At 44.7% G+C, this 12,476-nt stretch overlaps 1 protein-coding gene across 7 annotated transcripts in view; it reads left to right on the forward strand.

Moving 5' to 3' along the window:
- The window catches only part of CTBP2 (C-terminal binding protein 2), a 145,157-nt gene that overhangs the window by 78,400 nt on the left and 54,281 nt on the right, over positions 1-12,476 (forward strand). For all 7 annotated transcript variants that reach the window (XM_082310808.1, XM_082310809.1, XM_082310810.1 and 4 more), the window contains exon 2: positions 1,585-1,744. In XM_082310808.1, coding sequence (XP_082166934.1) covers positions 1,687-1,744 — 58 coding nt within the window. In that variant the 5' untranslated portion in view covers positions 1,585-1,686. The remainder of the gene's footprint in view (positions 1-1,584; positions 1,745-12,476) is intronic.

Below are 12,476 nucleotides of genomic sequence, written 5' to 3' on the forward strand. Positions count from 1 at the left end.
GACGTTGCCCAAGGTCAACTTTTGGACATCGGCCTGGATTTTCCTGGTTCACGGTGTCGCCTTCTCGTCTGTCCTGTGTTATGGGAACCGGGCGGTTTTTTAGTCTGTCGTGAAAATTTTGTTTGCAAATGATGCAGTGTGAAAATTCACCTGCCACAGGGGAGCTGTTTTTGTTGTTTGGGGGTGAATTTGACCGAGTGGTACCGAGTTTGTGATTGTTACTGGCTATTCAGAATTTATTTATTTTTTTAACCCTTTCTAGTACTCTGTATGCAGAGTGGTTGAGACTTTGCAGCATGATACAGATGGCCACTCAGGAGAGGATTTCTTGCTGTGCTTGCACTCGTGCCTGCCTGCCTCCTCCCCTTCTCTCCTTGCAAGGCCTCCAAAAACATGGTGGTGTTTGCTCGTTTGTTTTGCTTGGGTTCTGGAAATCACAGCTTTCCGCTAATTCTGCTCTTTCGGCACCTTTGTGTAGGCTTAAAAGGGTGGTGGATGGATGGGGGGGGGCAGGAGCCTTTTGAGCAGGATGCATCCCTGGAGGTTTTGTACCTTGTATCAGGGTCGTATGTCTTCACCTTAAAATATAAAAGAGGGTATTGAATCACTGTAGTACAGCATAACTCAGTAAAACATTAGTGTGTGTAGTGTTGAATTGTTTGAATTCAGTTGTCAGCATGAGGTCTCTTTTTCAATGTCTCAATTCATGAATGCTGTTGTGGAACTTGCTTTGAAAAGCTCATACCTGGGTTTTGCAGTGCGGCTGTTGGGTAAAAGTGCCACGACGGCACGCTCAGGGTCTGCAGCCTGAGCTCAGCTCGGAGCCTTCAGGCTCTAAACAAACCTTTGGCTCTCTGTGGGAACAAAAGCATCGGACCTGGGAGGATCCATGTAGGGTCTTCCTCTGTGTCACCAAAACGCAGAAAAGCCTGCAGCTGCTGTCCCTTTGTAGAGCATTTCTTATAAATCAGCCACCCATGCCGCTTTATGGATTGCTTTATTTCATCGGCATTTAAAAGTGTGCATGCGAGAAACGACAGCTCTGGCACCCAAAGTTTAATGCTAGCCCTTCAAATATGAAGGTAAGGACAGGCTGCAGTGACAGCTGGAATATGTATCAAGGTCTAGTTGCAAATTCAAGGTCCGCTGGTGACTTTTACAGGGCAAGGCTTAAATAAGACATGAAAGTGGTTTGTGTGTGCATATGTGTGTGAAAGTACTGGAAGAGCAGAAACTACTTTCCCTTTTTTATATACTCTCTAATAATCTTTCAGTGTCTGTGAGCCTACAAAATAGCTTAATCGATTTTATCTGCTAGGAATAGATTTTTAAGACAGAAATAAAACTGGGAAGGCCATACAGCGCTTCAGCAGCTCTTGTGTACAACGCTGTTTTTTCTGATCGCAGGGAAGATAAAGGGACTGTAAGCTTGATTTGCAGTATAAGGTGTGTGACCGGTGGGATGCTGGGGCTAGCAGCCCTAAACTCGCAGCTGGCCTTCTAGAAACCCGCTCTGCTGTTGGGGACGGGCAGGTCCCACCCGGTGTGCTGGAAATCCTAACGAATCCTTCTGTTTCTCTGCAGGATCGACTGTGGCGGTATGCACGCCGATTCCTGTGAATTTTCCTAAGCTCCTGGGGGACCGCTTTGCGTTTTGAATCAGAAAGTCACAAAATACCGTCAAGAATGGCACTTGTGGATAAACACAAAGTCAAGCGGCAGCGACTGGACAGAATTTGTGAAGGTAAGAGTATGCTCCAGTTTTTCTATAAAAGCTGACAGATGGCTAAGTATATCTAATTTGTCCTTGTTTTTTACAGCACTTAAAGATAAAGAGATCCAGATCCAGGACTAGATCCCCTGTCCTTTGTGTTGGCTCAAAATACAGTCATACCAATGTTGAAACATTGGCAAGGGAAATGCTGGTTACTCATCTGAAAGTCATCTGTAGTCCTGTGAACAGGATTTTTGTTTGATTACCAGGTCTTCTCCTTTTATCCTAATTTCTACTGAAATGATCGAGTCAGTTCCAATTTGAAACATAGCATAAATTTATACTGTCTTTAGAAAAGGGTTGTGCTCTGTTAAATGTGCTGCTTTCTGGAGGTCTCCTCTAGCTGGAGAAAGCGCCGGGACGCAGAGGCTGGTGCTGCAACTCTTCCCTCCCTTCCCACTCCGAGCAGTGCCAGTTCCAGTGTCCAAGACTTCGGACACAAGTCCCTACCACTCCTCGGGCTGGCTGCAGGGCTGGGAGAGCACTGTGCAAGGCACATGGAGAGAGCTCAGCATCCTCTGGTTCCATGCAGCTGCTCCCGTACTTCCCTGGTTCAGGCTGTGGCTTGCTTCTCGGAGAAAGGCAGAAATTTGGCTGTCTCGGAGTTGAGCTTTAGTAAAGCCTTCGACACCATTTCCTACAGCGTTCTCCTGGAGAAACTGGCTGCTCGTGGCTTGGACAGGCATACTCTTTGCTGGGTAAAAAACTGGCTGGATGGCTGGGCCCAAGGAGTGGTGGTGAATGGAGTTAAATCCAGTTGGCGGCCGGTCACCAGTGGTGTTCCCCAGGGCTCAGTACTGGGGCCAGTTCTGTTTAATGTCTTTATTGATGATCTGGATGAGGGGAGATGGATGCAACTGCCTGAAAGGAGGCTGGAGCCCGGGGGGTCGGTCTCTTCTCCCCAGGAACAAGCAATGGGACGAGAGGGAACGGCCTCAAGCTGCGCCAGGGCAGGTTTGGGTTGGATATTAGGAAAAATGTCTTCACTGAAAGGGCTGTCAGGCCCTGGCCCAGGCTGCCCAGGGCAGGGGTTGGGTCCCCATCGCTGGAGGTCTATAAAAGCCGGGGAGATGTGGTGCTGAGGGACATGGTTTAGTGGTGGGCTTGGCAGTGCTGGGTTAACGGTTGGACTTGATGATCTTAAGGGTCTTTTCCAACCTAAACGATTGTATGATTCTACAATTCTTCACTCAGGGGGCATGAAAGTGGGTGATCTCCCATAATATTGACTATCATCCTATGGAAAATGTAGAAGTCATTGTTGGAGTATTTCTTATGGTTTTGGGGAAAATTTTAGAACAGCTTTTCATTGGTGTGTGGTGATAGGGCAGATTTGCTGAAAATCATTCTTTATTAATAATAGTATGTTACAGTGTGGCAGCACAGGTGACTTTTACCTTCTGTTTATTCAGTTTTCCAGCAGAAAAAGTCTGTAGGTAATGTTTTTTGTTGCAGGTCACATAGTGTAAGTTGCTTATGATAGAAATCAAGTGATAGCAAACAAGCTCTGACTTTTTTGGTGTACACTCCGATAATTCTCTTATGCAAACTGACACTCGTGCAGGTTTTACCATCAGCAGCGAAAGCAGAACAGTGTTATTTTAGGAAGAATATCTTAAGTCGTATCTCTTAAAGAGTTCCAGTGTTCATCTGCTCTTAAGGAGATGGATAGTGGCCTGCAGGGTAACAGTTTGCAGTATTACTTGAATGCCATGGAGGTGAAATAGGTTTTGCTCGTGGATGAAAGCGCAGAGCTCACAGGGGAGTTGTACTGTGTCCGTTCAAGCAAAAAGTGTGGGGCTTTTTGGAGTTTCTAGTGAGTGTAAAATGTTGATCAGCAGAACAGGGTGGTTTTTGCCTTGATTTTTGTGTTATATATTGCTTACTTTAGCACATCAAAGTAAAACTCCCTTGCTGTTGCTTTAAACTTGTCATGAGTTACTTAGCTCTGTTAATTTTTTAATTTCGGAGGCGGGACGCAAAGCAGAGAAGATGCAAGTTAGGCAGGAGTATCCAGGGTACACTACAGTGTGGAGCTGCCTATTTCTCCTATTGAATGGCATAAACACTCAGGTGTAGTACACTATCTCAGCTTCAAAATTTACTTTGAACTTGACTTAAAAGAGTTCTATCAGCTGAGCCTGGATTTTCAAAAGCTGCCTTCCCGGTTTGATGTTTACTATCAGATCTAGTTGCTGAGTGTACAAGAAATTCAAAAGGATCATACGACAAACCTGCTAACGGAGCTTTAGATGTGATTGAAGTTTAGATTATTTTCCTCTGATATATGAGCTTTTTTCTTCTTTCTTGGTCAAAACATATTCTTTTCTGATCTGTAAATGTGCAGAAGACATAACTTCTTCAAGTATACTTTGTCATTTGCCACTTGTTTTGTGATTTGATTGAAATGATGGGATTCACCATTGCAAGACACTGTTGTGTTGTATTTGTAAGCAACAGATTAGGACTGAATGTAAGCAACATTGTAAAAATTACCTTGAAAAATGCAAAAAGCTTAGGATTTTCCAAAATACTAGACTTGTAGGCCAGTGGTATACTATGCTGGCATCTCTGATGGCTATTTTTTATTACAGGCTCCTAATCTTGGATTATAGCATAGTAAAGCACTGAAAAGGGGCCATTCCAGCTGCTGTGAAAACATGCTTTGACAAAAATGGGCATTTCTCTTGGGTTTGTCTTGAAAGGTATACGGAATAATCCGTGAAAGATGATGAGAAATTAGGGAAGTACTTCATCAGACTGATGCGAGGAGTCTTTGCTGACAGCAGGTGTTCAGTGAGAAGAATCCCTACTGCTCCGTCAAGCCGAGTGCAACGTGGTCCAGAGAAGTTGCTTTTAACGAGTTCCTGTTCTGTGGAAGCACTTGTGCAGCTTTTCTCTTTCAACAAACGGATGGGACACAAAGCTATATTTACCTGATGAAAAGCTAAATGTTTTGTAGTACGTAGGTGGATTTCTGTGCTTTTTATGAAGTGGCGTATACCGTGCCATGCCTTTTACTATTCACAACACAAACGCTTGGAGAGTTTGCTAGGAACAGACTTTACTCCACACAGCAGGACGATGGCAGGTCTGGAGGTGAAATATCCTTGGGCTTCGTGTTGTAATCACTGTCCATACTGCCAGAGGATAACAGTTAACGCTTCAGTTCTTCGTTGTACTGTGCGAGCTGCTGCTGAAGGATTCTTCTTCATATGGGCTTACTAAAAACATAACTAGTCACATGTTGAGGGAAATAGCTTACAAACTGCCGCAGTTATTAAAAGAGTATATTAAGAAGCTGCAGTGTTTGTATTACTCTGTTAAACGTGCATCTGGCACGGAAAAATAATCCAAGCCGTGCAAGGGGGTGGTATCTTTGAAAACGCCGGTTCATAGCCTTTATGGGCAGGTTTATGAGTCTTCCAGGAAGAGGAGCAGTTCAGTCTCATTGCGTTACTCAGCTTGACCAGTTCCTCTGTTTTTTTAATATACAGTTATGACATCTTTGTATGACAGTGTTAATTTTTCCTCTAAGCAGGCTGTTTTGAAGAGGTGAGCTGTTTGCACCAGGCAGCGGATTTTGCGCTGTAGAAAAATACGGGTGGGATAAAGGGTGCAGACTTGAGGGGATAAAGACATTTTATAAAGACATTTAGAGCAGTCTGTTAAGAATTAAGCGGGTTTGTGATGCCTGTCTGAATGAAGCTAAGTCGGAGTGTGCTCGCAGTGATCTTGGCTTACCCGTTTCTTTCTTTTCTGGTTGTCCCAGAGAGTTTGGGTGCCGATTCTGTAATTGCATCCATGTGGCTGGAAAGATGTATCCAGTGAATGGCTGGGGCTTTTGAAAATAATATATGCGGAGTGGTTTACATAATTCCTGTTTGTGGAATTGTGTCTAATTACGTAGCGGGTCAAAATATGCTTTAGAGGTGGAGCTGCTGGTGCTGTGTTTAGTTAGGCTTGTCCAGCACCCCCTAGTTCAGATCCTGTTCCCATTAGCTTGTAATTTTGCCACATTTCAAATTTGTTTGAGCCGAAATGTTCCATTCCGTGATGAGTTTTTACCTCGGGGTGAATTAAAAAAAAATAAAAGTTCCAGCAAAAATTGCGGAGCCGTGTCTGAGTGGGAGATGGAGCGGGATGTTGTGTTTGCTGTGTTTGAAACAAAGCAGAACCACGATCCTGCAGCCGCGGTACCCGCCTGCTCTGGTTTGGGTAGAAAGGGTGTGAATTTTGCAGCAGAGCTGCTGTGGTGTCAGGAGCGTGCCTGTTATTGTCCCCAAATCTGGGGCAATTTCTCAGCCTTTGAAAGAAATGAAGTGGGCACAGCTAAGGCAGGTGAGGGTCGTGTCGTGTGCTCCGTAACGCTCCCCGGGCCCAGGGGCGGCGGGCGTGAGGGGGGACCCCTGCCAGAGCGCAGGCGTGCGCAGGGGGAGCAGCAGGGTTAGGTGAAGATGAGTGCAGAGTAAATCGGAGCACGGAGGCAGGACAGAGCCTGCGCAAGGAAGGTGAGATCAGCTCAGACAACTGACCCTCAAACTTACGCAAAATAAGGTTACCTTTCACGGCCGCCTTGATTTTAAGTTGTTAGGGCCATCTTGAATTGCATGATCCCGTAGATATGTGTGTTACTGGTGCTAGTCCTGTCAGCCTGGCAGTTTCCTCCTGCTCTTCGGGGGCTCCCCGGGGTCAGTCTTGGCTCTGCTCAGTTCCCACGCAGCCTCCTCTGCCTCCCTCTGGGCAGCAGAAAGTGGGTGAAGGTCCAGGTTGAGGAGAAGCCGTGGCAGGCCCTGCTAAGACGACAGAATGTAGGGAAGATGTGCAGTATTGCTGATAATGCCGTTTTCCTTGCTGTTTTGCTGAAGGGAAGGTTCAGCCGGAGAATCCGGCCGCAGATGGCTGTGTCCCCTGCTGCACAGTGCCCTGGTCAGCGTGGCTTGTTGCAGTGTGCGACTCACAGCAGCAATTCCAAACCATCAGCAGCAATAACCCTCAGGGCAGAAGCTCACCTGCCTTTCATTTAGGAAACAACAACGGAGAGCGATTAGGTGTAATTTTTTCTGTGCTACCTGTGGCAGAACAAGGTGTCCAGCAGTGCCTCCGTGAAACGTGAAGCTGGGAAGACCGTGGCACTCCTGGTGCATGGCGTCCATCACTCCCGCGGGACTCTGCTCGCACAACGCATTCCCGTGCAAGGAAGTAACTTGAAGCATCTCTTCTGCTGCCCAGCCTGCTGCTTGCTCAGCTGTTCTTTATGTTGTGCTTCTGTGAATATGGTTAAAAAGATATTAAATAATACCAGGAGCTAGATAGGGAGTGAGGAGGAGCCCTCCGCAGTTGCTGGCAGTGCCTTTGGGAACAGTCTGGCTGGGAAGCCAGAGGAGAAGGTGCTATGGCAGCGTGCAAGGTTGCGTTGTCATTTCCTCCTGAAACGTAGAAACTTAACGGGGACAAGGCCATAGTGGTGGCACACCCAGGCTACAGGATGGCAGTGTCTCACCTGTGTGTAAAACAGGAGTTTCCCAGCCCCACTGAATTCCTTTCTCATGATCCCAAGTGCTGCCTTTGCTCCGTACCATTGCAACTGTGCTACCGTGCTGTCTTCAACACCGGTGCCATGAAATTTTAATGCCTGACTTTATAGGTTAAGGTTTGCACTGACATTTATGAGTCAGTTAAGCTTTCAACACACACCCTGAAAATGGCAGCCCTGAGATGAACAAGAAGCAAAGAGAAGAAAATAATTGCAAGGCCAAGTGAGCCCAGACATTTTCTGATAGAGCTTTTGCTTCAGGATTTGTCATTATCCAGTAGGAAATCATGTCCTTGCGCATCAGTTTGTGCTACCAAGGCTGTCCGTACTTTGCAAAATAGCAGAACTGTTTGCAGTGCCAAACGAGCCATTCATATTCTTTGTTTTCTTTCAGGTCCTTTGATACGTCTAATGGCCGATAAATGCCAGCACAGTCATATAATACTTTTCAGTGCTTAATGCATGAGTCTCTTGGCTTTTTGACTTACTGACTTATATTCCGAGTGGCGCCCTAGTGTCCCCTTCAGATGAGGCTTCTCTGGTGCTACCCACAATTGATATTTCCTTCAGGAATTCCTTGAGTTAGCTATACTATCTATGTGTGGCCTTGACCCTCCACATCCCCTCCTTTATCAGTGGGAGTGGGGCACCATCGTGGATACGGATGGCTCTTGGATAGGTCCGAGTCCTTTGACATTATAGTTAGCCTTGAAAAGCTTGAATAAGCACCTTCCCGGGATACACCGGCCGGTTGGGATGGTGGTTTTCTCTCCGTTCTCCTATTTCCCCATCAATTTGTTGGCCATTCAAAGGAAAAGGAACAGGAGCGCTTGAACGACGTACTTGCATTTTCAGGCTGAAGCAGAAATCTGGGGTTGAACTGGGAAACGCCTTGGTTCCTCCAGCAGCCAGTTCAGTTGATTGCTCCTTATTTGTTTGTTTGCAGTGGTGTCTGCTGTTTGCTGGATTTTTACCAAGCCCTCATTAAGGAGGATCTCTGCTCTGAAATGTTCACAGCATAGGGCACCTGATGGTTAAAATAACATACATATGATCTGAAAAGGAGCTGATGTCAGCAGCTGCTGCTCGGAGCAAAATCCACCCCGCGTCCTGCAGCAGTCAGGAGACGACCTGGCCCTTGTGCTGCACATCCATGCACGTGTCTGCTCGTCGCTCTGAATTACTGGGTTGGGGAACTCTCCCAGCTGCAGTTGCTGAACCGTCCACAAAGAACCCAACAACCAAAAATGCGGAGAATTTTCTGCTGGGTTAGTGGTCTGGGTTTCCCGCTGAGTGTCCCGCAGGATGCGGGGAGGGTGCTGGGGAGCAGGACGTGAGCGGAGCGGGGAGCGGAGGAGGTGGGCGAAGGGTGGTAGCACTGGTGGGAGCCTAAAGCTGGGTCATTTTTTTGCAGAGGTGGGAAGGGGTCTCTAAAATGGGGGAGGGAATTTGGGGAAGGAAAGGATGGTTTCATCATCAACAAAGTTATCTCAGCTGTGGCTGCGTGAGGCTGGTTAAGTCATTTCAAGGGTGGACAGAAATTCTGTATCCCACGTTTCCACCTGTGATGGAAGTCAATGCAAACCATATCCGGTAATATTTGAATAAATAGACTATGTAATGCTGGGTACTCTGGCAAATACAAACCTGCATCTATGGCAGGGGTGCTTTTTACCTGCTCTTTATTTCAGTTTCTCATCCATAAAAGTGGACTTAATATTCACACTGTGAATTATTGCTTGTGGTGCACTTCCTTATCGTTAAAATCTTATTGTTAAAAAAAAAAGCCCAACCAAACATCCCTCAATAGAAGTGCCCCTGAAGAATTGTAATGGTTCTGGCTTTTCAGCAGTATTTGAACAGTGTGTCCTTGAAGTTTGGGCTCACACACCGCGAACAGCAGAACACGGAATAGGTTCTCATTCAACAGCTACAGTCCGTTCGCACTAAGACACAGAGGAGCCTTGCTCGTGGAAGCAGATGGGAAAACGTACTTAAAAACTACAAGGCAGTCAAAATGAAAGTTGTACAAGCAACCTGAATTCCGGTGTCCTCTCGTTTTCCAGGCCTCAGTGTTTTGTTAACACGGTATTGTGTAGGAAATAATCAGTTAAAAGACACTGTGGTACATGTAATGCCAGAAAATTAAATGCTTCAACGCTCAGCATCTCTCTTCCAGACCATTGCATGTCTGAGGGTCTCGGGAGTGACTTGGAAATTCAGGAAGGTGGCTGCCTCCAATTCTTGCTCCTTTATATAAGATAACAGTGGTCAAAACGAGTAGGTTTGATATTTGGGTGGAGGAATTTTCTTCCATTCTTGCAAATTTGAATGCCAAGTAGCATCTGATAATACTTATTTTTACTGCTTAGAAATACAATCTTACTATCTCAGGAAATTCTTATCACCACTAGTCATTTGATGAGAAACAATGAGTTAAAGATGATATCAAGTGTGGAAGAAACTGCTTGTCCTGAGTAAAGGTGACTTATTTAGAGTAAATATAGACCTTTTTTTTTCTAGTGGATTTGAGTTTCTTTGTTCCGTGAATGTAAAAACACACTACAAGGATTTCCCCCCCAATAAAGCTTTTTATACTTTTTTTTTGTTTCCACCTCAAAGCACATAAACTATCGGGCTTTTAAGGAAGGGTTGCTTGCCACGTTTTGCCTAGAGAAAAGGCAGAGTTAGCTTGTCAGATCTCTGCCCTTGCACCCTGTGCTGATTTATGCTAACTGAAGATCTGTCTGGCTGCTCCTAATGTTTTGCTCTTCTGAGAGCCCATGTGAAGTTCTTTGGCCTTTATGGAGGTTTCAAAAAAATCACTTCAAATTCATACAGAAGCTTGGTTACACCTCATTTTACCAACGTGGGCAATGAAAGGTATGCCATCCAGCAGTGCTCTTAATTACCCGTTCGCTGATAGAGGCATAGCAGGTTTGGGAATTACTTGTCATTAGTAAGTTTTGTTAAATTTTTTTTTAAAAAATTGGACAGAATCCTATGGATGAAGAAAGTTCAAGAAACCTCAGTGGCTTCACAGACATTAGTCAAGCTTATTGAGCTTATTCTGTGATTTTCAACCCTTTTGCTGTGCTGAATGAAGAACTCTCTCTATTTGTAAGTGGACGTTTTCTGCTTTGTGACGGCGGTACTGCGTAGCTCGTATCTACAGGTATGCTGTTGTCCTCACAGCATGGAGCCATAGGCTGCTCAAGTAGTCTTCCAGTTCTGTGTCGATTTTTTTTCTATACATTCACTTACATGCAGTCTGTCTCCTGTGCCGTGCCATAGGGGGATATGCATGACAAAATGTAGGACTTGAGCCAGATACGCAGCCAGCCTGACAAAATCCCCCAGGCATCCGGTAAAGGGTAAGACACATTTAGATAAGGTTACAGACAAAAATTTCATTAATTTGGTATGCAACTTTTTTGTAATAGATATGTGACTCAAGCTATTGCAAGAAGGAGAGCTCCCCTTTCCCTGAGACTTGAGTGCTATATGCACAGAAACAGGAAAAAATACTTCTGTTGTGTTCTCCTTGCATTTAAGCCCACATTTATGGTAACTTAATACGTGTCTAACTCTTAATTCTGCCTTGTATTTTTCCATTTTCCCCAGCCTTAGGACAAGGTTCCATGTAACATGCTTTATAACTTCATGTCATTAATTAAGAAACAATTACAGCAGATGACTTCAATACCATCAACTTAATTTTGCGTCCTTACCACATTTCCCATTTAAATTAACTGGTTTATGGATTAACATGTTGTCATCATATCTGTTTTTTTTCCTCCTTACTCTAAATCCTGCCCTGCATTTAAGGATTACTCAGAAAAATTATAATATCCCCAGAATATGCAATGAGAAACCATGTTAAGGGGTTGCTGGAGCGGTGGCCTTGGGACAGCCCTGTCGCCTATTCCCAAGCTCTGGAGTTTGGGAGCGCTGCAGAAGCCGCCTCCAGCACCCAGGGGGTGGAAGCTGGCTGCTTTACTTCTTCCAAATATGTGGTGGGGAATGATCAGTCCTTGGGGATGGATGAGAATGGGATGGATTTTCCTTCAAAACACCAGAAAAAACTCGTATCTAACTCCTAAGTTAGAATCTTTCAAGCGCTGACGACATTTGGATGTGGACCAGACTTTTAGGTTTGATTCTGACTCTACTGAATATTTACTAGTAAATATTTTGACAGGACTAGGACATCTGGCCATACTAAAATAAAGCTACAGAGAAACACATTACACAACTTTTCTTTTATATTTTTTGGCATCCACAAACAGATGTAATGGATCGAAGTGCCAAAACAGTGAAGGTTTTCATTATGTCTTTTATATCTGAGAGCTTGCTTCAAAGAACAAGTTTTCTAGAGTTGGTTGTGCATTTTTGTTGCCTCAAGATTAAATGGCATTGATCATTTCTTACTGACACGTTTATATAGCCCATTAGCTTAACGCTATTAATTTTTGTCTTTTTTTAGATTCTTTTTAATATTTTTTTAAAAAAAACCACTCTCTGCTGCCATCTAGCACCTCAAAACTTACTAATAAGCAGCTTCAGTTCACAAAATAGCCTACAGTTCTAGGTTGACACTCATTTTTGAGAGAAAATAGTGTTGCTGTCTGCTAGTGATAACAGGTATTTGACTGAATCAGCAAATGAACCTAAGGAAGGGGTGCGAGGCCGGCAGCTTCAGCCTCGGGGTCCTCCCCACCGGGGAGCAGCCAGCCCCCGTAGCCTTCCCCATGGACCACGGTAGGACGTACCTGCAGATGTGGTCCCTCCGCATTTGATACTTGGATTAATGCAATACAATAATACAATATATCAATCTTTTAAAAAAAAGCAATGCATAAGTATTTTTTAGCTAACATAATATTTCCTCCTGTTTTGGTTTGGTTTTGGTTTTTATCTGCGTTGGGTCTGCAAGGGAGGTACGTGTTAGAAGCTCTTGGCATCACCAGGGGAAGTAAAGCAGAGCGACACCCTGCACCCCAGCCTGTTTATCTCCTCAGGACCATGTTACAATCTAGTAATTAATTATTTTTTATGCAAAGCCCAGACATGCATGGCAGAGTTTGGAATTACAATATATATTCATTTACCAATGGATTTCTCTACTGCTTTCTGGGACAGACATAATTCCCATGCTTTTCATTA

This window comes from Platalea leucorodia (genome assembly GCF_965183815.1).
Source record: "Platalea leucorodia genome assembly, chromosome: 4".
Classification (NCBI taxonomy): Eukaryota; Metazoa; Chordata; class Aves; order Pelecaniformes; family Threskiornithidae; genus Platalea; species Platalea leucorodia.